The sequence below is a fragment of the Cinclus cinclus genome, chromosome 22, assembly GCF_963662255.1.
Source record: "Cinclus cinclus chromosome 22, bCinCin1.1, whole genome shotgun sequence".
NCBI lineage: Eukaryota > Metazoa > Chordata > Aves > Passeriformes > Cinclidae > Cinclus > Cinclus cinclus.
In genome coordinates, this window is record NC_085067.1 from 9940797 (window position 1) to 9967793 (window position 26997).

Genomic DNA, 26997 nt, shown 5'->3' on the forward strand with positions numbered 1-26997 from the left:
CTTCCTCCTGGTGCAGAGGGGGAACGGGCTGTGGCTGTGCAGAGCACCCACCCATCCCCCAGGGCAGGAGGCTCTTCTGGTCCTTAATCTTGTCCTTCCTTGGTGCCTCACAAAAGCCCATCAGAGAGCTCCACCCAGCCTTGCCCTTCCCCAAGGGCTACCAGGTGACTTCCAAAATATGAGTCCAGGCAGGAATGTCCCCTCCATGGGCCTCACATGGAGAAATCTCTGAACAGGTTTCCACCAAGAACTTGGCCAGGTGGGTGGGTGGCATCACAAAGAGCTTCAGACTCGCTGCTTTCTGAGGACATCATACCTGCTGACAGAGCCACTGCATCCCCACGGGCTGGGACAGTCAGTCCAGGCTGCTTCCCTGGGAAGGCAGTCCCAGGTCCCCTTGCTGGAGATGCCAGGAGCCCTGGAGGAGCAGCAGTGCCCTGCTGGGTTTGTGTCCTGGTGCAGAACCCAGCACTTGTTGCTTCTGGGTGTTGGTGTCACCAAGGTCCTGCGGATGGGCTGGGGACTCCTTGTGTGAGTTCAGTGGGGAGGCAGAGCCTGTCCAGGAGCCCCTGGGGGCTGTGCCAGGGCTGGGGTGCCAGCTGTGGGGTACCAGGGGCTCTGTAGCAGGGGTGGAGTACCAGGGGTGCTGTGCCGGGGGTGCTGTACAGCTCCACCCACACCCTGTGGGCTCCTGCTTGTCCATTTTCCCCCATTTGTTCTTCCTCTGGAATCTTTCCCTGGCCCTCCTCTTCCCAGGCAGTTCACTGCCCACCCCTCAGCTGCTCTCCAGGAGCTGCTGGGACTCAGAGAGCTGCTCATGTGGGAGAATCTCAGAATCCCAGACTGGTTTGGGTTGAGAGGGACCTGAAAACCACCTGGTTCCACTCTTGCTGTGGGCAGGGACACCTTCCACTATCCCAGGGTGCTCCAAATCCCATCCAGCCTGCCTTGAATTCCCTGGCTGAAGAATTCACGATAAGAAATCCATGCTTTTCCCTGGACTCTCTGGTCTCTGGCTCTAATTGAAGGAAGGGAGAGCAATTCTCCTCCCCAGCAGCCTGACTTCCTTCCCTGCCTGCCCCTCAGCCCTCCCCAGTCCTGGAGCTTTGGGAAAGGCTGGAGGAAATGGCTTTCCCCAGGACACGGAGTGCACGGCAGGATGTGTCACAAGCACTAAGAATCATCTTCCTGGAAGTGTCTGATTAGAGAATAATCATTTTCCTCTTCTTGCTGGGAGGGGTTGAGGCTCTTTTGCAGGGAATGGCAATGGATGCCTTCTGTTAGAATCAAATCTCTGAGTGTGTGAGTTCCTGTGAATGTACACAGAGAAATCAATGGAAACAGTCGCTGTTTTTATCAACAGGCTCCCTTGGGAAAAAGAATTCCATAGGAGCTCTTTTATGGCTCTATAATAGCAATTTGGGTGAAATCGGGCTGCGTGGTGGGGCTGGATCACTTCCACTGCTCTTTTCCCTAATTGGGAGATCAAGGACAGGAGGAAGCAGGGAAAAGATAAGGACTGGGCTGCTGTTACTAAAATGTAATTTTGAAATTACCCAGTGTTGGGTGAGATTTAGTGCTGCTAACTGGGCTGGCAGGACTTTTCCAGGGAGTCAGGGCATTCTTATTCTGCAGAGAGATGTTTATTTGTTATTTATTTGTTTGTTTATATTTGTTTATTATTATTTGTTGAGGGATACATTAATTAGTGATTTTTAAAAATTGTGTTAAGGAAATAGAAACAAATGGATGTGGGGTGACCTTAAATAATGACTGTGAAGTTGTGGACTTTGAACTGAAATTCTTCTTAACATTTATTGCATATTTAGGGAGACTTCCGTACAGAACAGAATGAGGGAATGCCCAGCAGTATGAAGGAGTAAACAGAATCCTGTCAGGTAAATGCAGGAAAGTTTTCCTGTCTGGTTTCCCCACAGTCTCTGTTCTGTACGTTTCACACAAAATAAGTAATCTCAGGTCCTAAACTTTGTAAATAAATCAATGAGCTGAGGCCATGACCCCTGCAGAGGTGGTTTGGTTTGCTTTGATCCAAGGCCTCGGGATGCAGCTCGTACAGAAATGGCTGTTTGCACCAATATCCAGCACAGTTTAATTCACTCCAGGGATTTGACTGCTCAGGAAAACAGGGCTTTTATTGCCTGTCAGGATTCCTTAAGGTTTATCCTTCCACACTTGGCAGAGTGCCTGTGCTGCAATTCAGCTCCTCTGGTACAACTTGATTGGAAGACTTTGATCAGTAAAAGTAGAGGTTGAGCTTTAAAAGTCTCCAGCTTGTCACCAACCTTTGTTCTTCAAGACCCCAGGCACAGTTCATGTCCTTGTGTGCTGTTTGCTACATGACCAAAAGAAATTTGTCTCCTGATCCATCTCAGCATCACACAGTGGATGATCCCATCTCCTCCATGCTGTAAGGAACATGGAAAACATCCCAGACCAGGTATTCACTCCGGTACTTGTGGGCACTGACTGTCCAGGAGTTACTTTACAGTGTTTGGGAAGAGGGAAGTTAAAGAGTTCTTAAACGGTGCACAGTAATCCCCTGAAGGCATCTTCTCAACTGGGGTAATTCCCAGGATGTGGAGATGAGATTAGAACATCTGGAAAGCACTGCAGTAGACAGTGAAGTTTAAAATGTCCCTAGAAGAAAAACTCCTGCTATTCCAGTACTTTGAGCAGGCCCCAGCTGGGGTGAGAGTGCCAGTGCAGCAGGAGCTGTCCCGTGCTGTGCTAGCTCTGTCCTCCTGACTGTGCCTCAGTCAGGGGCTGTAAAAGGAGGGGACAAAGTTAAACAGCACAGAAAGAACTTGTCAGGCTGCACAGGGGAAGAACCAAGACAGGATTTCACACTTCCCTCCCCAGACCCAGCAGTGCCCTCACTGGGACCTCCACACATCCATGTCAGGCAGCTCTTTACAGGAATTTCGGGATAATTCAGGCTGAGAGGGAGGTCTGGGGTCCCATTCCAGCTCAGAGCTGGCCAAGCCCCAGCGCTGGATCAGCTGTGCCAGGATCAGCTCAGCCGGCCCTTCCCTGCCATATGTGGGGACATGTGAGCAGGACTGGGGCCCAGCTGGACGTGGCAGAGGTGGCAGAGGTGGCTGTGCAGGGGGTGGCTCTGCTGTCACCTCTGATCTCTTCATGGAGCTGGGACCGAAGGTGCTCAGCCCTGGGGGTTGGGTCATCCCAAAGTGCAATTTCAAATGTGTTCTGGCTGGGGTGGGGTTTTGCTCAGAGAGGGCCCGTGAGGGGCTGCTCTGCCAGAAAACTTGGGGTGTTTTCTTAAGGTCTGTGATTCTTTAATTATGATAAATAACACAAACACATAAATTCACCGTAGTTCAAGAAGGGGATGAATTGACCAATCTGTTTGCATTTTCATGCCACCAACACAATGGGTGGTAAACATTAAAGTGGGGGATGTAACACCTGCATGTGCTGGGGATCCACCACAGCCTTCCCCAGAACCTTTCTGGGGTCAGCACAAAGCTGTTGCATCTCTGCTTAGACAAGAGAGGCTGAAATGCTGGCAAAGACACTGGGAGTTGTGCTGCTGGAATTAACATAATGCAAGGCTTAGAACCAGATTAGATTGAGTGTTAATACCATTAGCAATAAAAATGGGACTCACCTATGGTTTTGATCAGTTCTGTGCAGAACAGGAGGAAAAAAAGAATTTTGAATCAGATGCATTCTTGCTTCCAGCCTTTCCAAATCTGTCTCTCAGCTGTTCCTTGGCTGTACTGGTGCAAAGGTTGCATTTCTGGCTGCTGTCCGAAGTTCAGGGGCTCAGCAATCAGTGGCCACTCACCTAAAGTTTGTCTCCAGAATGGAAATGCTGTGGGTTTTGTTAAACCAACATCTCACCGTGAACACAAGCCCTGGCCGTTTGCTCTGGGTACATCTGGAGATGAAAGTCCAGATGGCCACCAAAGTCTTGGAGTGTTCCAAGGACAGATCAGCTGTCATCACCCTGAATGCTGCCCCCAGATTTCCCATCAGAACTCCATCTCAGAGGCTGCTCTGTCTGGGAGATGTTTCAGGAGCTGGCCACACTTGAAGGAGCTGCTGGTGCCACCAGGATGGGGGGAGCAGAAGTTAGGAGGTCATTAACCCAGGAGACCCTCTGCTCAGGGCTTTTCCGGGGATTTACAGGAATTTTAACACCCTTTTTGGGAGCTCTGTGACAGGCACTTACCAGGGAGTTTGCTGATAGGACATTCAGAACTACAGAGGTTACTCAGGCTTTAGACTTCCATACTCTAAACTTCCCCGCTTGCAAAGTGTTCATTATTTCCAAGGACATGATGGCTCCAGTGGAGAGGGGATTTTAACTCTGCCAGGGAAAACAAGCAGATGATGGAGAGAGTGGCAAAACTGTGGCAGAGCTTCTGGTCTCCAGCCATCTGGTTTGGAGCTTGGTGGGACATTTCCATCCTGCAGCTGGGCAGTGGCAGGAACAGCCCTGGCAGGATCTGTCCTGCAGAAATGGGCACATCCTGGTGCCCCTCTCTAATGAGGGGTCACAAATCCAACTGGCCCTGCCTGGGCGTCACTGCAGGGACAGGTGGTGGCACTGCAGTGTCCCTGGGGCTTGGCAAGACACAAAAGCAGGTTTGGTGCTGGCTCCCTCTGACTCTCCTGAACATCAGCTCTGGGCATTCCCTCCTGTCTGACCCACGATCAGCTGAAATGCAGCAATGGGCTTCACAGTGTCCAGCTCCAGGGTTCCCAGCACAGCAAGGACCTGGAGCTGCTGGAGGACTCCAGAAGAAGCACCAGGATGATCAGAGGATGGAGCAGCTCTGCTGGAGGAAAGGCTGGGAGAGCTGGGATTGTGCACCCGGAGAGAAGGCTCTGGGATGACCTGGTTCCAGTGCCTGAAGGGGCTCTAGGAGAGCTGGAGAGGGCCTTGGGACAACGACCTGGAGTGCCAGGACACAGGGAACGGCTCCCACTGCCAGAGGGCAGGGTTAGATGGGATATTGGGAAGGAATTGTTCCCTGGGAGGGTGGGCAGGCCCTGGCACAGGGTGCCCAGAGCAGCTGTGGCTGCCCCTGGATCCCTGGCAGTGCCCAAGGCCAGGCTGGACACTGGGGCTTGGAACAACCTGGGACAGTGGAAGGTGTCCCTGTCCAGGGCAGGGGAGTGGGACAAGCTTAGGAAACATCTTAAGTGTGGCTGAGCACAGACAAGGAGTAAAATACCTCGTGTGTCTCCCTGTGTGTCCCTGCTCACATCACATCACTCAATCCCCACAACCAGACCCTGCCTCTGTCCCTCCCTCTTGCATTTTCCTGCTCTAAACTCAGGAGCTGCTCTTTTGACAAATTCCGTGAGCAGTTTTCCAGCGGGATAGGCAGAGTCACGGCCAATCAGACCCATGCAGGAACATCCATGAGGAACTTGTCTCCCTCCCAGCACCTCCCCATCAGGAATGGTGGGAATGTCTGTTATTACAGATCACAGAGCAGTGGGGGTGTGTATGCTGGACTCACAAAGGCTGGAAGCATCTCCATGGAGCTGGGTACTGTCAGCTCAGGAGCTGCTCCATCCCTCACCTGCCTCTCTCTGCATTAATTATTCTGTTTCAGAACCACCTCTCATGATTCCAATGCTCCCTGGCACCTCCCCCCCTCCTCCTGCCACTCCCCACATGGAATCCTGTTAGGCTGAAGAACGGGCTGTGGATAATTTCCTCCAAAGGCTTTTTGTGCATGAAAAATAGATTAAAATCCTGGAGAACTATTTATGCTGGTTTATTTTTACAGCTCTGACAGAAATGGTAATAGGAAAATGAGATCAAGATGTTTTTGGTACATTACTGGCAATAAAATAATAAAAAAAGAGCAACCTCCAAGCAGAGCAGGGTCAGATCCTGCAGGTAATTTCTGTGCTAGGAGTGCACAAAGCTCAGCATGTTCAGCTCCTTGTGCAGGGCCTCCAGGTATTGTGGATGCTGTTTTTGAGGCACTTGTCTTTTATGAGTCTATAATAATCTTTGCATTATGCTATTACAACATAATCAGGTCCTTGTCATGCTGCCAAGGCTGAGCAGATAACATCAGAGCATTGAGGAATTTCAGCTCTAAACTCATTAGGAAGGCCCGGATTTGTTCCATGATAGTTCCAAACCTCTCTGGAGCTCTGTGCTGGGTGGGGATGTGCTCTCAGCCAGATGGGGCTCCAGCTCCCAGCAAAGCCTGGGAGTTCAGCTGAGACAATGTCTCTTCAAGATGGGATTTAAAAATATTCTGCTCCTCTTTTTTTAAAAAATTATCTCCTGGGAGCACCAAAATGACAAAGTTGCAGTGACTGTAGGTACTGTAATTTCATGTTGCAGAAATTCAGGAATCACTCCTGATACACTGGGAAGTGAAATGCAGTTTTCCAGCAGTTTTCCCAAGCCAAGGGGATGTGACCATTTGTCATTCCAGAGGATCCTCCCCATGCTGTGCTTTGGGATCAGATTATTTGAAATGCAGCTTCCCACCAAGCATCTGATGGATTGTAATGGGTGATAAGGTCAGATCAATCCCTTTTGCAGCCAGCAGGAATGCACTGTTTAGAGCAGGTCGAGTTGCATTTGTTGGAGAGGCATAGCACAGATTTTTCCTTGGAAAAGCCTCCAGTCTGAGCAAATTCCATTGCAGTGTGTGGGAATGCTTCTCCTGGAGAATCCCTGGTCTGCATGGATGGGAAACTTGCTTTATTCTGACCTCTCAATATGTCAGATGTTAAACTGTTTATGTTGCTTAAGGCTGGGAAGTGGTTATTACCCATTTTTGCTGCAGGTTAGGGGTTGTGGTGTGCTTCTGATTCCACTCTCCTTTGGCATTTTTAGTTGCCATTACAAAAGGAATTAATTTAGGAAAGGTTGGACATTGGGACACTGGACTCTTTGGACATTTCTGTTATCGGTCTGGCACAAGATAGACAAACCTGTCCAAAGTGTATCATCCATGAGGATAAAACAGGAGAAAAGTAGAGCCAAAGATGAAAAGTAATTACATTTTAAAAGTGCTTTCTAACCCTCTCCTCCAACTTCCATTTTCTGCTGGAATGGATGTGGGCTGGGATGGGCAAGTCCATTGGAAAATCTGATTTTAGGGAGATGGCCCCTGGATACTGGGCCTGAGCTGCTTCTGATCCTCCCAGAAAGGTTTTGTGGAGCCTCAGGACAGAGGGAGGAATTCTACAGGTGCAGCAGCGAAATTCCTTTTCCTGTTCCAAGTGCAGGATGTGAAGTCTCCTTGACTTCTCCCTGCAGGTCTCTAGGATAATTCTGCAGTTGTTCAGGATGGAGCTGTGCAGGGATTTCCAGCAGGATGCTCGGGTGGGTCCGTCCAGGGCTGCTGCCTCTGCCAGGGCTGTGCCAGAGAGCTTGGTCCTCGTGCTTGGAAATGCTTTTGCATGCCCTGGCTCTGGATTTGGGGCTGCGTGTGATCTTGCTGAGCCTCAGAGATGGCCCAGTCACTGCTTTGGATCAATCCCTCCAGGCCTGATGTGGTCTGTGAAAATCCAGATCTTCCTCTTCCCTGAGCACTCATCCACCTGCAGAGATCAAGAGTTCCAGAGTTCCCAAAGGCAGCTAAATTCCCTCCCTTTGTTCCCCTCTGTGGGTGGTTTCTCAGCTCCCCTTCTGTGATTCCACTGCTGAGATTCTGCTGGGATGGTGACAGGAGACAGTGGCACTCCAGAGCCTGCAGGAGCGCTCTGGTGAGGATTTAGGATCCAAAGCCCATCTCTATATAAATATAAACATGAAAATATATATATAAAATATCTATAATAAAGATATTATGTAATATATATATATAATACCTATATATCCATGAAATCTCTAGATAAATATATCCAGGCACAGCCAGCCTGCTGGGTGTGAGGGTTATGGAATGAGATTGTAACCCATAAAGGGCCACCAGCTGATGATGGGGACGTGTTGATCTCCCAAAACTGGGGTTGGACAGGCTGGCTGGGGTAGGGGTGTCTCACTGCTGCATTCCACAAGCCTTGTGCCAGGGAAACAGAGGGAGCACAGAGGTTTGGGGGAAGCAGCTTCTCCATACCATTCCTGGCAACACAGGCTTGGCTTGGGGACCTCCTCCCCTGGTGTCCTGGGGGGAGTGGGATGGGGCACAGCCCAGATGGGAGCAGGAAGGATGGGAATGCTGGGAACATGGTTGTGCATGTTGTTTGTTCCCACAAAAGCAGTGATTTGGAGAGATAAAGTCTCTCAGAACTTTACAGGGCAAATTATTCTTTCTTTGCCTTTTGTGCTGTTTCTCAGATTGATTATTTAGCCCTTTGTTCTGGTACATTCTGAATTATTTCAGCCGCCCTGGTAATTGTGCTTTCCCCTTAACTGTGGAAGTTACTTTTCAAAGGAGAGAGGGGAGCAAAGATAAGGCAAAACTGCTAAATAGGAAAACTGTGGCTGATTAAGGCAGGGGGGTTGCTAATCACCTTAGAAATGAAGTTACCAGCTGAAAAGCCTGGAGTGGGTAGAATGAAAGTTAGGGAAGGGTTTTTCCCCATTTCCTTCTGTCACAATGCATGGAGAGATTCAAAGTTTCCCTTGCAGACACGTCCTGACACCATTAGATGTTGTCTCTTTGCATTAACTGCAGAGCTCGAGCTCGTCCGGGATAGATTTCAGTCTGGATAGGTAAAATTTTGCCAAGCTCTGAGCAAATAAAGGCAGGGCTTCATGGGAGCTGTCAGTGCTAGTCATGGATGTCACACCATGCTCCAGCCAGGACCTGGGGTAGGCACTGTCCCCACTGTTCTCTCACACCCTGTGCCACTGTCCCCACCTTCACAGACAGGAATTCCTTCCCCAGATCCCATCTAGCCCTGCCCTCTGTAATTTTTAAGCCATTCCCTGTGTCCTGTCCCTCCATTCCTTGACCCCTGTCCCTCTCCAGCTCTTCTTCAGGCACTGGGAGGAGCTTTAAGGTGTCTCCAGAGCCTTTTCCTCTCCAGGTGAGCACCCCCAGCTCTGCTAGAGCACTGGAAAAGCAATTTCCTTTGCAGCTGAGGCTTGGGGTGTGCTGGCACACCTGGAGCTTCTGCTGGGAGCTCCCCGTGCCCAGGGAACCACCTGGGCTTCCCCTGGGGCTCTGCTGCTCCACAGCATCCCTGCTGAGCCCTGTCTCAGCCTGGGCTTGCCCTGGACAGGCTCAGAGGTCCCACCTGTGTCACAAATGCTCTCACACACCCACAGCACCCCTGGCTGTGCTTCCAAAGGGTGGCTGGACACCAGAGCTGGCTCATCCCATCACTAGAGCACAGCCTGTCACAAGGAGACCTCGTGACAACCAAAGTTTGCCTCCCACAGGGAAAGAGGAATTTGGAGAAGGCCTCTGAGTGCAACCATTCCCCAGCACTGCCAAGGCCACCACTAAGCCTGTCCCCAGGTGCCACATGCACATGGTTTTTGAACATTTTCAAGGACACTGACTTCAGGGATGGTGATTACACCATTGCCCTGGGCAGCCTCTTCCAATAATTGACAACCCTTTCTGGGAAGAAATTTTCTCAATATCCACCCTAAGCCTCCCCTGGCACAAGCTGAAGCACTTCCTTCTTGTCTTGTCACTTGTCAGCTGGGAGAAGAGACTGACCCCCACCTGTCTAGAAACTCCTTTCAGGTAGAAAATAAGAAGGTGTCTTGCTTTGAAAGAAAGGTGTCTGCTAAGAAAGGCAGGAGCCTCTCTTTGAAAGGGAGAATGTAAACCCCCTCCGTCCAAATTATTATAATCTTGAAGTTAAGGGGCTCTCAGGCAGAGATATGGGAATAGGAATAACAGTTCTCTACCAGGAAAAATTAAAATAGAAATACAAAAAACAAACCCAAAACACTGGCAGAGTCAGAATCCAACTTGACACCCTGCTGGTGAGGGTGTTGGCAGCAGTCCCATTAAATGGTGACTGCAGTGATCCTGGAGTAACTGATGTGGTTCTGTTGAGGAACTGATCCTGTAGAAGGGTGCAGTTTTCCTCTGAATGCACAGTGATGATGTAGAAGGGTTTGGTTTTCCTCTGGAATTCAGTGGGAAAATGCTACTCTGATATTCCAAAGCTCAGATTTTATCCAGGTAGGAAATGCTTGGCTCCTCCCCCTGGGTGGAACATCTCCCAATGGGATGATGGAATTTTATCAATCATGCACTGGGATTCAATGGCCCTTTAACAGGAGATATCTCCCTGGAGAGAGGATGAGTTGTGGAAAAGATAAAGAACACTGCCCCAGCTGGTTTAACAGCTGGTGATAGAATACACACTGCTGGTCACATCCTGTATTGCAACCTAAGACAGAAGGTCTCCCTGAGCCTCTTTCTCTCATGTGCCAAAGCTCCTGGAAAGCAGATTTAGCAGTGCAGTGTCAGCTGTGCTTGGACATTTCACTCCCCAAGACAAGTCACTGCTTTTCCATGCTCAATCCTTAGGACAGTCACATTTTCCTTGGGAAAGACTTACAAATGTATCCCCCAGCAGCTTTCTGCAAAACACATCAAAGATTTCCGGGTGATGGATTTGTTTTCTGTTTGTTTCTCTGGGATTCCTTCACTAGAGTTTGGTGTTGAGTGGTTATTTATAAACTCCAGCATTTCCCATGGGTTTGATTGCTCCTGTGTGTGGATTGATGGAGGTGTTATTGACTCACCCTCATTTTCTGAGGGGAGTGGGTCTATTTTTAGTTCTGTATCGCTTCATGGGTAAGTAAGTGGCAATTTAATTGTTGTGTGGGAATGGGAATGTCAGAAAACAGAAAACTGGAGACTTGCTCATCATGTTTAACCTGCTGAGTTACTATACCCTGAGCCTCTGAGCATGGCTTTGTGTGAGAGGGACAGTTTCCAAGGGGTGGAGGGACAGGGCACAGGGAATGGCTTCCCACTGCCAGAGGGCAGGAATGGATGAGATATTGGGAAGAAATTGTTCCCTGGGAGGGTGGGCAGGGCTGGCACAGGGTGCCCAGAGCAGCTGTGGCTGCCCCTGGATCCCTGGCAGTGCCCAAGGCCAGGTTGGACACTGGGGCTTGGAGCAGCCTGGGACAGTGGAAGGTGTCCCTGCCCATGGCAGGAGTGGCACTGGATGGGCTTTAAGGTCCCTTCCAACCCAAACCATTCTGGGGTTCTGTGATTCCATGAAAAATCTAATAGGATTCCTTAGCAGGAAGGTTCTCTATGTTTTAAAATGCTTTGCTGGGATCAGTGGCTGCTCCGTTGGGACACAAAAGGTTCCCAAGGACCCTGCTGCCCTCCAGGCTGGGTGCCATGGGGTGAAGTCAGGGCTGGGACATCAGGGTAGGTGACTGCCCTTGTGCTGGGAGGGTTGGGATCACTGGCTGAATCCTGTGGGCACCAGGAGAAGGAATTCTGTGCCCTTGAGCCATGGTCAGGGCTGAGGCCTCACTCTGAGCTCATGGGGCAGGCACAGCTCCACAGCTGAGGGGGATTCACTTGGGTTGCAGCTCCCTATGCACCTCTTCACCTGCATTTTGGATGCAGAAGGGGGCAGAAATTCCTTGTGAGGCCGTGGGAACAAGCAACTCCTTCCTGGGACAGAGATTCCAGTGGGACTTGGCCATTCTCTGGGTCATTGCTCCTGTTGTTCCCATCAGAAATATTTATAAATACCTTATAAAATTAGGAGGTTTAAAAATGTTTAATGGCAGTTCAGGCTCTGTTTAGGAGGTAAATATATGGTCTTTCCTTGGATAATTCCTGGATTTAGTTTTTATTGATCTCTCTGGACCAGGCTGTGGATGTGCACCCAGGCACTGCCCAGCTCTCTGCCTCACCCAGGTTATTCCAGTGTGGGGACTTCCAGGTGGTTTGTACAGATATTCCCAAAATATAAGGAAGCTGCCATGAATAATTTAACTGAAGCACAGAAGAGTAACAGTGCAGTGGTGTGACTTGGGGCAGGCTGCTGGAAAATCTTGTTAATTATGTTTTTAGTAGTTTCAAAATAATTATTCTGATTTTAAATCAGGACAAAACCTAACAAATCCCCAAAAGTCCAAAACCAGGAAATGCTGGGGATCACTCTGGACTGGAAGATTTATTCATTGTAGTGGTTGAGCCCAGCAGCCTTGGGAGCACCTAAGGGCAGAGCTCATTCCTCTATTTCACCAAGATGTTTAGAAATTAAATAACTGAGCAGGCAAGAAACACGTATCCTGCCTTAGGAATATTCGTTTTAAAATATATCTGTTTTTCTTTGGGGTTGCTTAGTTCATCTCTGATTTGCTTTGCCTGTGGCCTGTTGCAAACCTTGAGTGGATCTTGTTGGCTTGTCTGGGGTGGGAGGAGGAGGGGAGGGACAGGGAGGGACAGGGAGGTCCCTCTCTGGGACACCAGCTCTGAATTCCCTCTGGGAGCCAGAAATTGTCTTTAAAGTATTCTGCAAGGTCACATGACAGAGCAGGAGCACAGTGGGATTTTTCTGCATGGTTATGGAGCAGCTGCTACAACAACTCAGGTTTTTTGATGGGGGCTCCTGTTGTGCAGCCATCCAGGTGGGAACAGCATGAGGAGCAGGGATGACCCAAGGGAAGGTGTCCCCTCTCTTCTGTCCCTGGGCATGTGCTCCACACTGAAGGGGCCAAAGCCACCCCTGGGAGGTAACACCAGGCAGTGCTCCAGGCTGGGGACACCTGGTGTTGCTGGAAGAGGGAACTGAGCAGGGTCCATGAAAATTAGGGCCCACAGGTGGGAGGAAAGGTGGTGAGCCTAGAAGGGATCCCAGAAATGCTGGGAAAACAATAACTGTGCAAAATGGTAATGCAGAGCAGCCTGCTTAAGGTCTGCTTGGAATGTGGGTTTGGAAGGATTGCCCAGGGCCTGGAGTCCTGTCTGGAAGGTAAATAACTTCTTGCTGATGACAAAGAGGCAGGGAAGAAGCCAGGTATGGCAAGTCTTCCTGCAAATTCCCTGTGTGTGAGATTAAAAGAGGATCTTACAAGATTTTATTAACTTGTAAACTGTGATTTAAGGGAATTTGAAGCAGCACATGAAAGAACAATAATGAACAAATGTTTTCAAGTGGGAGAAATCTGTCCCTGCCATATGTTTCACTGACTCATCCCTTCTGCAGGAGGGGATCTTGGAACTGTTGGAACTATTCCAGTCATTAATGCTTTTTATTTATCAGGAAGTGCAGCACTGCATCCTCCACCACGTGAGAAAGAGACCTGATCCCTCTAAAGCTTTGGGCACAGGTTAATCCAAGAGGAGTTTGGGTTGGAAGGGATCCTGCAGATGCAGGGATGCAGGACTTCAGGTTGCTCTTTAAAATGCTGTTTATTGTATCCAAATGATGCAGCAATTCACGGGTCCTGGGTGACAAGAGCCCAGCCCACAGCCTTTTCAGCCACAGCTGTGTGCTGGCTGAAGCCAACTCTAGTTCTGGTTACAATGCATTGTATACTTTCCATTGCAGAGCATCTTAAAACATGTGAACCAATTAATACTTTTACTATTACCTATAGCCTATCATAACTACTAACATTACTGTATTCAGGTTATTATTTTCTAATTACAAAAAGTTATTATGTTACAGTTTAAGCTGGAAGTTGTTTTTTACTTTTCTTACTGTGGAAGACGGAGATCTTTCTTTTTACTTGCAACATGGCATTTTTGTTTGCCATTTTGTTTGTGAAATTTTTTTTGCTTAGTAAAAACATCTTTTGTTTGAAGTGGATTTATCCTTTGCTTTGAGTCATAAAAACTCCTTCCAACTCACTTTACTCTTTGGCTTTTTAGCTATCCAGTAAGACTGGCTCAGCAATCCTTTTATATCAAAACTTGCTTTCATTTCTATATCTTCTTTCGATTCTACATTCAAAGATCTGTCTGTTATACATACATATTTGTGAGATCTTCCTGTCAAATCCTTATCCAGTTCCAACCCCACAGATGCTCCCTGTGTGTCTCAGTGCTGAGCAGAGGCCGTGGGGTTCTCGTGCCACTTGGAGAAGCGATGCTGGGATAACGTGGGATGCTCTGAACTCCCTCCCTCCTCTTGCTGCCCATGCTGAGGGAGCTGTGGCTGTGTTGCAGGTGTGGCTGTGTGGGGGCAGCATGGAGGTGCTGCCCTGCTCCAGGGTGGCCCACATCGAGCGCAAGAAGAAGCCCTACAACAACAACATCGGCTTCTACACCAAGCGCAACGCGCTGCGCGTGGCCGAGGTCTGGATGGACGACTACAAGTGGCACGTCTACATCGCCTGGAACCTGCCCCTGGAGGTACAGCCTGGCCCCGTGGTCACTTTGTGCTTCAAACCTGAATTATGGAGCAGTTAGTGTCCCTAAGCACAGCCTTAACCCCCCAGGTCTCAGCCCCAGCAGAGCTCCCTCGGCTTTGAGGGAGAGGCTCCAAAAGCTGCAGGCTTTGGGGGGATTCCTGCTCTTCCCACAGCCTTTTCTGTGTGGTTCTAAGAGTCATACCTGGACTGTGGTGTTTGTCTCCCCCCTGAGTGTTTTCCCAGTGTGAGGGGATGTCCTGACGCTGCTTTGCAGATGGAGTCTGTCTGCAGACTCATTTGCTGGAAGATTACTGATGTCAGTCAGCACTGTTAGTGCCTCAGGTTTGTTCCTGTGTCTCATCCAGCCCAGCTCAGGTTCCCAGCTCATGGATACTACCAGAGCTCCCTAGGGATGTGTGGCTCAGAGATTGGGGCTGTTTGTTTTCCAGGTGCTGGAAAGTTTAAAGGTAAACGATTGGAGGTTGGTGGCTCACAGACAGGGATCCCCTTCCTCTTAAACTTTCTCCTTGAAGAGCTTTGGTGCTTCCTTTGATTTCTGCCCAGAAATGCTCAGGTTTTCTTGGATCTGAAACATTGATTTTGATGTAAGTCCTGCCACATCACAGCTTGGTGAATCTTTGGAAAACCACGAGGTGCCACCAGCAGGTCCAGGTGAGCATGTGCAGGGACACATCCTGCACAGCCATCACTCCCTGCACTTCTGGGAAAGCCCCATGGGCTCCAGGAGGAATTTCTGCAGGTCCAAGGCTGCTGCTGGGGCTCTGCCCTCCCTGCAGGTTGTGTCTGATCTTGGAAGCCAAGAACATCTCCTGGTTCCTGGCTCCAAATGGTGCCTGGAGCAGCCCTGGCAGGATCCATGCCCCATTTCTGCCTCTGGCACTGCCACGGGAGGAGCAGGGACGTGGGCATGGGGAGACACTGATGTTCCTGGGTCATGGGCAGATGAAGGAGCACTGGGGGCTGCCCAGTTTCACTGTGACACTGGTGCCACAGGTGCCCAGCCCCCCTGGGTGCACTGATTTCCAGCCACCCCTTGGTGCTGAAAATGAACACAAAATATTTCTGCTTTGCCAAGGCTCAAAGAGCTGCTGAGTACTGGTGCTGCTGAGGGAGCATCCCCAGCTGATATCTGCTCCAGGCCTCTGGAAAAACAAGAAAACACAAAAATCTGAGCTGCTGCTGCATCTTTCTGAGGAAAGGTTATGTCTGGGGAGAGCTGCCTGCATTTGGAGCCACAGCAATCACAGCTTTGTGTTGAGTTAGGGAACAGCCTGGGAAGGGCCAGGAGCTGCAGGTTTGTGGTCCTGGGGGTGAGGGCATCCAGGGCCACGTGATACAAAAATACCGGGAAATAAAGGAATAGAATGGAAGGAAAAGCTGCTTTCCCAAGGAGCTGCAAGAGGCCTCTGGCTGTGACAGGCACCACTCCAGGGGCTAGGAGAGAGGGAATTTGGGAATCTTAAAAAGAGGCTTCAAGATCCAAATGCTCATGGGCAGGGATCAAAGTCCTGATCCTTGGGCTGATTCCTTTTTAGAGGTGAGGCACCATCCTCCTGCTCAGGAGCAGCTTTGGAGCATTGCAGAAAAGATTAAAATCCATCTTGTCGAGCTTGGAAAAGGCAGCAGCACATGGATCAGCACTGGGGGTGGGAACAGGCCTGGGTGACCCAAAATCAACTTGAGATTTTTTTATGTAGGTCTTCCCAGTAGGGCTGGGTTCCCCAAAATCCATTTGAGTTTTTTTTATACAGGTCTTTTCCCAATCAAGTCAAGATTTAATTTGAGGGAAGCCTTGTTGGATGGGGGAGGTCTTATGGATATTCAGTGGATTATTTTGTGATGCCAAGGCAGAGCCCTGCCCTGACCATCCCAGGTGCTGCCTGACTGCTCTGAGCCTCACCTCACCCACTCAGATCTCAGCCTATCCTGCCTGTCTCCACTGAATCATCTTTATTTTTACTTCTCAGCTACCAGGGGCACAGTGAAACGGGTGTCTCTTCTCAAGCAGAGTGAATAATTCATTAGGAGATCATTACAAGCGTTGTAATGGAAAATTGCTTTCCCAGTTGTGTGTAATGATTGCTGGGAAAGACAAGAGCAGGAGCTCAACCAGAGTGGAAGCCCAGGCACATGCAGGAAAAAGGGGCTGCTGTGTGCCTGCCTTTGGCCTCCCTGCTGCATTAGCTGCCCAGCTTCCATGGTGGAATGAAGGGGGGCAGCTCTCCAGCCCTGCTCCCAGCTCCTGCTGGGTTATTGCTCAGGCCAGCTTTGTCTGCAGGAGCAGTGGGGTTCTGCCCTGTCTCCAGGGAGACCATTCCACCCTGGAATTGTCCAAATTGCCAAGAGATTTTGCTGAGGTTCAGCCTCAACTTTCTTCTCATGCAATTTTTATCCTTTATTTTCAGCTGTCTGCCTCTGCTATATTTGAATCTCAAACCCTTCTCTCTTTTCTTCATTCTTTTTCCCGTTTATTTTACACCTTTTACCCCTCCCTTCCTCTGGGTTGTGTCTCAGTGGGGTCAGGGAAGGGTTTGGTGCTCAGTGCCCAGCCAGGGTTTGCATTTCCATCTTTTAAATCCTCATATCCACTTGCTGATAAACTCTCCTGGAAGTCCTGTGCCTCGGAACCCAAACAGCAGGAGAAATCTTTTAAAAACACCTTGTTTAAAAATACAGATCAGTCTTTGTCAGATGGATCCAAACCCAGGGGAATTGGGATAAGACTCCCCACTGTTTCACTGCACTTCCCAACTTTCCTCCAAACCTTTTGCTATCCCTTTGGCTCCTCTTTTGTAAATCATTCCTGAGGACCAAAGCCTGCCCAGCATCAGCCCATAAAGGGGCCCTCAAAACCCAGCAGAGAAGTTGGTGTCCCCCTCTTGCCATGGCTCTGGAAGCCACATCTTCTTTCTGATCATTTCAATCCTGGACAAACATCCCAGAATTCCTGGAATTACTCAACCACGGGCAGTTCCCAGGCAGTTTGGAAAGGATCTCAAAGCTCAGTGAAATACTTTTTTTTTTTTTTTTTTTTTTTGGAAATGTGACCACAGTGATGTCCTGTGTTGTTTTTCAGAATCCAGGGATTGATATTGGGGATGTTTCTGAGAGGAAAGCCTTGAGGAAGAGCCTGAAGTGTAAAAATTTCCAGTGGTACCTGGACCATGTTTATCCAGAAATGAGGAGATACAATAACACCATTGCTTATGGAGAGGTAATTTAGTCCCTTAAGCCAGCCTGCTAATATTTACAGTCCCTGATGAGAAATAGCCTCAAAGGAGAGGAGTCTGAATCACATCTGAATCACTGGCTTTTTCTGTGTAATTATCTAAATTTGTATAAATCTGCTCCCAGTTTCTTCTGAAAACTAGTTTGGGGATTTGTTGCTGTTCTTGAAGACTGTACAAAGTAAAAGATGTTAATACATCATTTAATGAATTGACAGAAGTTATCCATATTTCCCATTGATTCCATGGATTAAGCAGCTGTATTTGTATTTTTAATACACAGGCATCTTCTAAAACCCTGTGACTTAAACTCAGCCTAATTCCTGACAAGGTCTCAGGAGGATTCAGTGCCTTGTCACAACAGCTTAAGGACAATATAAAATAAGGGGACTTAATTCAATCTCTTCTGGCTTTGAAACCATTCTGGGAATATAGGAAGAGTCATTTATGGGAACTAATAACAAATACTCTGCTGCAATGGAATTGATGGAGTTGTGGCACTTGGAGTAGGCTCCTTGAAACCTGGGCACCCCAGATGGGTTATTCATTTTAGGAAAGGTTTGTTATCAAAGTTACTTAAGACCTTCAAGCTAAAATCTCTCAAAAATTTCTATTTCCATAGAAAATGAAATTTCAGAATGGTTTGGGTTGGAAAAAAAGCCCAGCTGGAAAAAGGATGTGATGACTCCAAGGTGATCCTTGGAGTTTGAGTTGGGCTTTTTTTCACTTCGAGCTTTCACTGAAATCTGAGGGGTTCTGCATTAATTTCAGGCTTCTGGCAGCCTAAACTTGGGTTTGTCCCCACCACCCATGACCAGACACAGCCAGCTGTGTCCAGGGACACTGCTCCTTGGAATGGGGATTATTATACAAAACCAATCATCAGTAGCCCTGGAAAAGAAAGGTTTAGTGCTGTGTAAGTTTTCTTTGCCTGATTATTCCTGGTGTTACAGCAGTGAGAGGTAGAGAGGGCAGAGAGGAAACTGAGCATCAGTTTCGTGCTTATCTCTTAAGAGAGGGCCTTAACTCTGCCCTTTTTCTGCCATAATTCTGCCCTTTTGTCCCTTAACTCTGCCCATTTTTCCCTCCCAGCTGCGGAACAACAAGGCCAAGGATGTGTGCCTGGACCAGGGCCCGCAGGAGAACCACACAGCAATTCTGTACCCGTGCCATGGCTGGGGCCCACAGGTGAGCTGGCACTGCCACAGCCAGGTGCCACCCCAGGGGACAGCCTGGGGCTGTGCAACCTGGCTGTGGCCTTCACTCTCCAGTGTTAAAAACACCTCGGGTGTTTCCCCAGCTGCTACTCCAGTGTTTTCTGGATTCCCATAATCCTGCCAGAGTTGCAAGGAAAAGCCTTGAAAAAAAAATGGAAATCTTTGTAAATTGAAAATGTTGAAAAGTTGGAATTTTTGCAATTCAAAGCAAAAAAAAATAAAAAAAATTGTAATTTGAAATAAAATTTTCCAGACAAAGCTAAGTAACAATAATCGTGGACACAATCTGAGCATTTCCTTCCCCAGGCGAGGTTGGATGGGAGTTGGAGCACCTGGGATAGTGGAAGGTTGGAGCAAGATGATCTTTAAGGTCCCTTCCAGCTCAACCCATTGTGGGATTACTTCTCTTCCACCCAGCAGAATAAACCCAGGCTAATGGGGTAAAGAAAACAATTAGTGCTGTGGTAATGAGCCATTTCAGCTTAGCTGGAATTTGTTTTCCAGCACTCCTTTTGCCTCTCCAAAAGTTTTGGAACATCTGGGGCCCAGCAGGCTCAAGGAGGTCCATTTTCAGCTAAAAAAAAATTATAAAGTTCAAGGAGTGGGAAAGCATAAAAATCCTGTTCTCACTCCACAGTCACCCTGGACTAAGTGATCCCAGAGTTCATCTGAGCCTGAGCTGGGAACCTGAGGAGCTGGGAAGCAGCTGTGGGGTGGAGAAAATCCCACTTTGGGTTGCCTTAAACACAGATCAGTCCCTGGGGCTGATGGAGTCCCTGCTATACAGAACCTGCCCTTGCTCAAACACCCCATTTTTCTCTGAAATGGCACCAACTGCCTTTTGCACTTTGTGGCTGCAAATTTGAGGCTCTAAGTGCATTATTGTGTGAGAAACTGGATTGGGCTGACGTTGGCTGCTGACCCTGGACTTCAGGATGAATGGCTGAGAACAGTTATTTATTTTTTCCCTCAGTGTTATTTGGATTAAATTTAACGATGTTTTCCCTACCTGAAGTTCTGAAATCAGATTTTGCTGGCTGCCTGGAGCTTGCCCATTTCATCCTTCTTGGTCTTCCCTCTCCACCTTCTCCCTTCCCTCTTCAGCTGAGAGCCAGTTCTTGGCAGTTCCTTTGTTTCATGATGCATCCAGTTATAGTGAAACTCCTGGAAAATGCTGGATTTAAGCAGCTATCAGTGAGTCCAGAAGCTTCAAAATGGCCTTTGTGGCACCATGAAGGAAACTGGACTTGCCCTACAACTGTTTAATTAGTGGACTGCAGGTTGTAATTTATGGCTGGGAATGGAATTAGAAGTAATGGAAACTAAAGTAAAAAAAATGTTTTTTACATATATATATATATATAATTTATTTTATTTGTATGTGTATGAAACCCTACAAGGAGTTGTTGAGCTCCTTTTGAGTTGCTCACATCCCAGAGCACGCATGGTATCCTAAAATCTCCCCTCTCCTTGATCCTGGGGCCCATCCCAGACATTTTGACATCCCAGACATGCCTTATTTCAGAATAAAGAAATTACTTCACAGCCAACCTAGGCAGGAATGAAAGAGGGGAAGGTGTGGACTCGCTGCTGGCACTGTCACATCCCGAGGACAACAGGGCCCTGGCTCCTGTTTCCTGCCACACCGCGGCTGGTGGGATTTTTTTGGAAGCCTTCCCTCTTCCTAAATCCAGTCCCACTGCATCCCTCTGTCTGTGGATCCCAGCCCAGTTGGGAGAGAGGCAATGTTGGATTTGCCAGGAGGGATTTGTGCCATTCAGGGCTGGCCAGTTTGTGTCCTGTCCCCAGTTTCTGCTCTCTCCTGTAACTGCCCATGGATTTAAGCTCAGCCTGGATGCAGTTCATAATGGTGGCTCTGAATGCAGATGAGATCTTGCCTTTACTCACTCATCCCTCGCTGAGTAAAATTTTGGGGATTTTTCCCTTCAGCTTTCCATTCTGCCTGCTTCCTTTCATTTCCAGGTCAAATCATTATGAGGTTCCATCATCATCCTTTTATCCTGTAATTATATTGAGGCTACTGATGGATTTTTTTTTCCTGCTTGATGGCTTCATCTTTGAGGCAATCCCTCATGGAAGCACCTTGCTGTAATGATGTATTACACTAATAATGCAGCGATAGCTCATTGCAATGACACAGCTATGGTGATATATTAAGGTGATAGAATGCACTATAATGCTATAAAACTTAAGATAATGTTCACCCAGCAGAGCATTTCATTTAATTATAGGATAAAATATGTTTTGCCCATTTAAGCAGCAGAAGTTGAGGACAAAGCCATCAATACTGAGCTCATGGGGGACACGGTAGGAGCAAGGGTGACGAAACAGCACCCTTTAATCAGATTAAATTGTGGTAAAAGGCAAATCCTGAACATTTTACTGATGGCTGCTAATTGATGGTCTGCTCAGAGCAGAAGGGAAGCTAAACAACCCAAAATTATTTTCCAATAGAGTCAATGAAGGTCATCAAGGCTTTTATTTCCCAGGTGCTGGGATGTCTAATTAACTTTCTGCCATCCCTGAGATGCAGCCAGCCAGAAATCACAGTCACAGGAGATGGGTTGGAGGTGCAGCTTTGCCACGGGGGGATCAGCCCCAGCCCTGGAGCAGCTGAGGGAGTTGAGGAAGGGGCTCAGCCTCACAGGGCCCTTGTGGCTCTGCACAACTCCCTGACAGGAGGGGACAGCCGGGGGGGATTTGGGATCTGCTCCAGGGAACAGGGACAGGAGGAGAGGGAACGGCCTCAGGCTGGGCCAGGGGAGGCTCAGGGTGGATATGGGATGAAATTTCTCACTGAAAAGGTGGTCAGGCACTGGAAGTGGAGTCCCCATCCCTGGAAGAGTCCAAGGAAGGGCTGGAGGTGGCACTCAGTGCTCTGGGCTGGGGACAAGGAGGGCATCAGGCACAGCTTGGACTGGATGGGCTTGGAGGGATTTCCAGCCCCAGGGATCCTGGGATTCCTCCCAGGGACAGCTGAAGGTGCAGTTTCCTGGATGAGGTTTTATGGAAGGATGTTCTGGGGGCTGGGGTGTCAGTCAGTGCCTCGGTCTGGGGATGTGGCTTTGGGCCACTCAAACTGATGAAGGGGGTTAAAAACTTCATCAGTTTGAAGCAGTTTGAAACGCTTGGCTTGGGAATAGTTTTAAACTCTTTTCCTTTGGTCCTTTGTCTTGTTCCTTCCCTTGTTTCTTGTCCTGTCCCAGGCTGGGTTGGAGCCCCTGGCTCTCTCTGGAGAGGAGCAAAACAACAAAATAGGAATTAAAGCTTGGAATTAACCTCTCCTGTGAGGAGAGGCTGGGAGAGCTGGGGGTGATCACCTGAACAAGGAAAGGCGCCAGGGAGAGCTCAGAGCCCCTGCCAGTGCCTGAAGAGGCTCCAGGAGAGCTGGAGAGGGACTGGGGACAAGGGATGGAGGGACAGGACACAGGGAATGGCTCCCACTGCCAGAGGGCAGGGTTAGACGGGATATTGGGAAGGAATTCCTGGCTGGGAGGGTGGGCAGGCCCTGGCACAGGGTGCCCAGAGCAGCTGTGGCTGCCCCTGGATCCCTGGCAGTGCCCAAGACTAGGTTGGACACTGGGGCTTGGAGTAGCCTGGGACAGTGAAAGAAATGATCTTTAAATCCCCTTTTCCTCCCAAACCATCCTGTGATTCTCTACAGACATCCCTAAAGAAGAAAATCCCATTAATGTCCTGGGAGCATGGTGGGACTTGCACTCATGAGTTAGATGGGTTTTTTGGGGATAATCCCCCTCAGGTTTGGCTTGGGGGCTGCAGTTGCTGCAGCTGAGGCCGTGCTGTGTTTGGTGAGTGGCTCAGGCCCTGTGCTGGGGCTGCCTTTCCCTGCTGTTTCCAGCACAGATCTCACCTCTGCCAGACGCACTTCCTGCCTCGTGCCTCACATCCCTGTTGGTTTTCCAGCTCATCCCCACGGTCCTGCCCTGCTCCCTTCCTGAGCAAGGATTGCATTTGTGCTCTACTTACTTTTCCCAGCACATTAGGCAATAACATGTCAGAGCAGAGATCCTGGTGCCTCATGGGCATTGGGCCAGCTGTGTGGGGACAGGCTGCCAAAAGCTATCTGAAAGGGGAGAGTCTGGCATGCTCCTTCCCAGCAGGGAGGGAACACCTCGGGAACAGGGGATGGCAGGGCACTGGCACTGCCCATGTGGAACATCTGGGTCATTTCTGCCTATGTGACAGCCAGGGATTGTCTATCTGTGTTTTGTCTTTGCCTTTACGCAACTTTTCCTTCCTGCAAGACAAGAAGTGTCATCAGACAATCATGGAATGGTTTGGATTGGAGGGACCTTAGAGCCCATCCAGTGCCACCCCTGCCATGGGCAGGGACACCTTCCACTGTCCCAGGGTCTTCCAACCCGGCCTTGGACATCTCCTGGGATCTAGAGGCAGCCACAGCTGCTCTGGACACCCTGTGCCAGGGCCTGCCCACCCTCACAGGGAGCAATTCCTTCCCAATATCCCATTTAAATCTGCCTTCCATCAGTTTGACCCCATTCCCCCTGTCCTATCACTCCAGTTCCCTCTCTGGCTTCTCTGGAACCCCCCAGTCCCTGGAAGGTGCTCTGAGGTCTCCACACAACCTCTTCTTCCCCAGGTGAACAATCCCAGCTTTCCCAGCCTGTCTTCATAGAGGAGCTGCTCCAATCCCTAAACTTCAAGGTCCTCCTCTGGCCTTGCTCCAACACTTCCATGTCCTTCCTCTGCTGGGGACATGAGAATGCTCTGAGTTTGGTGCTCACATGCCAGTTCAGATGAGCTGCATAGTTCAAACCCCTCTGTGTAGCTCAAGGCTTGGCGCATCAGCACATCCAGAGGAGGCCACAAGGATGGGAAGGGTCTTGAGGGGAAGAGGAGCAGCTGAGGGCACTTGGAATGTTCAGTGGAGAAGGGGAGACTGAGGGGAGACTCATCACAGTTACATCGTCCTCATGACTGGAAGAGGAGGGGCAGACACTGATCTCTTCTCTGGGTGACAAAAATGGGACCTGAGGGAACAGCTGGAGCTGTGCCAGGGCAGGGTCAGGTTGGGTTTTAGGGAAAGGTTCTTCCCCCAAAGGGTGCTGGGCACTGCCCAGGCTCCCCAGGGAATGGGCACGGCCCCGAGGCTGCCAGAGCTCCAGGAGCTGCCAGGGATGCCCAGGGAGGGATTGTTGGGGTGTTTGTGCAGGGCCAGGGGCTGCACTGGGTGATCCCCGGGGGTCTCTTCCCACTCAGGATATTCTGTGATTTTGTGATTCTGTCTTGCAAAGGGCCTTGGGGACAGAGGGGCATGTCCTGCCCAAGGAGGATGAGATGGGGCAGCTTTGTCCCCAGAGCAGCTTTGGCTGTGGCCCCTGGATCCCTGGCAGTGTCCAAGGCCAGGTTGGACACTGGGGCTTGAAGCAGCCTGGGACAGCAGAAGGTGTCCCTGCCAGGGCAGGGGTGGGATGGGTTTTAATGTCCCTTCCAACCCAAACCATTCCATGATTTTGTGATCAAGGTTGGAGCTGCTCCTGACTCCTGTGGGGAATACCTGGCCAGTGAACAGGGAATTATGAGGAGCTCAGGGCTTGCTTTGATACACATTTTCACTCCAGGTGTAGCCCCAGCAGTACCTGGGAGCAGAGCCTGGCTCACCCCAAGGGAGCTGGGTACCCTGACTGGACCTAGGGTTATGAGCTGCAGTCCAACTCTGTTACATTGTTTTAACTTGATTTCCAGTGTTTAATTATTACAGCCCAGATAGCCCAAACACCCAGTGGGATTTACTGCCTCTTTCCTGGCATCTGGGTCACAGATATGCTCAGTTAATTAATGTGCTGAATCCTCCTTATTTGTCTGCTGGATGATGGCCTGCTTCATAATTTAAATAAGCAGCTGTGGAGATCTTTCCCTTGAACTATAAAAGGCAGGACACTGGCATTCATTTCTCCTCACTCCAGAATTTAAATATGTTTAGGGAAATATTTTAGTGGCATTCCTTGAAATGGAGGAGTCCTTTGTATGCTCCTGTCCCCAAGTGCATCATCCCTCCCTGCTGCTCCCATCCTGCATCCCCTGGGAGCCCCTGGGAGCTCTAGGCAGCTGGATCCCGTGGGAATGGCCGGAGGTAGCTGCAGTTCTGAGCCTTTCTTGAGGGCTGAGCCATGGGGCAGATCCAGGCTCCCATCCCAGTTCTGGCCCTGCTGCTGCGTGGTTGGAGCCCTGGAGGCTGTGCCAGGTACCCAGAGGCACCAGCCCAGCCAAGGCTGGCTCACACAGCACACCAGGAGCTGGGCCAGCAGGACCAGCCAGGCCATCTGGCTCCAGCTGGAATCCAGGGAACACCATCCTTTGCCCCGTACCACAGCGTTCCAGGAGGCTGCAGGAGTCTGCTCCAGGAGGGGTTTAAGGCTTGGGATTCTTCCTACCTTCCTACCCATTCCTGTGTGTACTGGTTTGAAAGCAAAACCAGTAAGAGACTCCAAGTCAGAAATACAATTTAACAGGCAAAAAAAAAATTAAAAAAAATACATGCAGTAGTACAAAAGAAAAGCACTGACAGAGTCAGAATACAACCTGACACCCCGCCAGTTAGGGTGGTGGTAGCAGTCCAGACGAAGGGGTCTTGTTGAAGTAGTGATCCTGTAGAAAGATCTGGTAGCACTTGTCCTCTGGAAACCAGTGGGTAAGGGCTTGGTGTTCCAAATTTCAGTTTTTATCCAGCTAGGAAATGCTTGGCACCTCCCCCTGGGTGGAACATCTCCCAATGGGATGATGGAATTTTATCAGTCCTGCAGTGGGACTCAATGGCCCATTAACAGGAGATATCTCCCTGGAGAGAGGATGGGTTGTAGAAAAGCTAAAGAACACTGTCCCAGCTGGTTTTTAACAGATGGTGATAGAATACACATTGCTGGTTCCATCCTGTATTGCAACCCAAGACACTGTGTCTTAATTCCTCACCTGCATCTGAAAAAAAAAAAAAACAAAGCCAAAAACAAACACAAACAGGGATAAAAGGCTGGAGGAAGTTGGGATTTATTTCTTCCAGCTCTGTTTTCCCTGTGCATCCCCACAGAATTTTTCCAGGGACACTGTGCTGTCCTTTCCTCTGTCGCTGTCTCAGTGCCAATGCTCTGAGGTGCTAAGGTGTCCCTGCTGTCCCTCTGTCCCCAGCTGGCCCGATACACCAAGGAGGGGTTCCTGCACCTGGGGGCCCTGGGCACCACCACGCTGCTGCCCGACACACGCTGCCTGGTGGACACGGGCAAGAGCCGCTTCCCACAGCTGCTGGACTGTGACAAGGTCAAGAGCAGCCTCCACAAGCGCTGGAACTTCATCCAGGTGTGTCTGGGGCTGCCCCTGGAGGGCTCCTCTGCTTCCCAAACCCTGGGTGGGACACAGCCCATGGGATGGGGTGGGACAAATGGGAGACGGTGCCATGGGACAGCAAATTACAGGTCCTGGGACAGAGGGAGAAGGTTAAGAGGGATCAGGGCAGCATTTCAGGACAATTTCTAATCAAAGTTTTCCTTTCTGGTAGAAGAAAGGTGGATCTGATTATGTCTGGTCTGCCAGTGACTTCCATATTCCTTTGTTTCTTGTGAATGAAGAGTGAAATTCATTCACACACTTTTGTCCCAAAGCAGAGTGTAAATAATGCACTTTTACAGAAAGTGTCCCACTTCTCAGCAGCTGTGGGATTTAAAGGTTACAGGATACCCTTGGGTGCTGTCAGGGGCAATGGATGTTCATTCCATTTATTTGGGGAATTATTTTATTGTTTGAATTGCATTCCCATCCAGCTGAGTGCCCAGGGCTGCCCTCCTGGTCCTCATTTACTTCACAGGCAGTTAATATCTTCATTTTTCCATCTTTTTCCATCTCCTCTGACTGCAGAACGGAGCCATCCTGAACAAGGGGACGGGCCGGTGCCTGGAGGTGGAGAACAGGGGCATGGCTGGCATTGACCTGATCCTTCGCAGCTGCACAGGGCAGAGGTGGACAATTAAAAACTTCATCAAGTAGAGGCTGAAAGAGTCAGGGGAGTCTGACTTGATCCACGGCTGACGAGGACTGATCTGCCTGGACTCCTTTGGAAAGGATGGAATATCAATCAGAGCTTTATTCGTGTTCCTAGGAGAGGACCTGGGGGAGATGAGCATTTGTGGCTTTATTTTTACCATATGTGAGTCTCCCCCAGGTGATCCCAGCTGTGTGGAGCTGGCTCAGAACTGCTGTTCCCTCT

General features: G+C 49.5%; 1 protein-coding gene across 1 annotated transcript in view; it reads left to right on the forward strand.

The window, feature by feature from the left end:
• The window catches only part of GALNT17 (polypeptide N-acetylgalactosaminyltransferase 17), a 194956-nt gene extending 168179 nt beyond the window's left edge, over nt 1–26777 (forward strand). Inside the window, exons 7-11 of the mRNA XM_062506983.1 lie at nt 14091–14276; nt 17373–17510; nt 18616–18711; nt 25926–26093; nt 26649–26777. Of these exons, the coding sequence (XP_062362967.1) occupies nt 14091–14276; nt 17373–17510; nt 18616–18711; nt 25926–26093; nt 26649–26777 (717 nt within the window). The remainder of the gene's footprint in view (nt 1–14090; nt 14277–17372; nt 17511–18615; nt 18712–25925; nt 26094–26648) is intronic.
• Nucleotides 26778–26997: the final 220 nt, after the last annotated feature.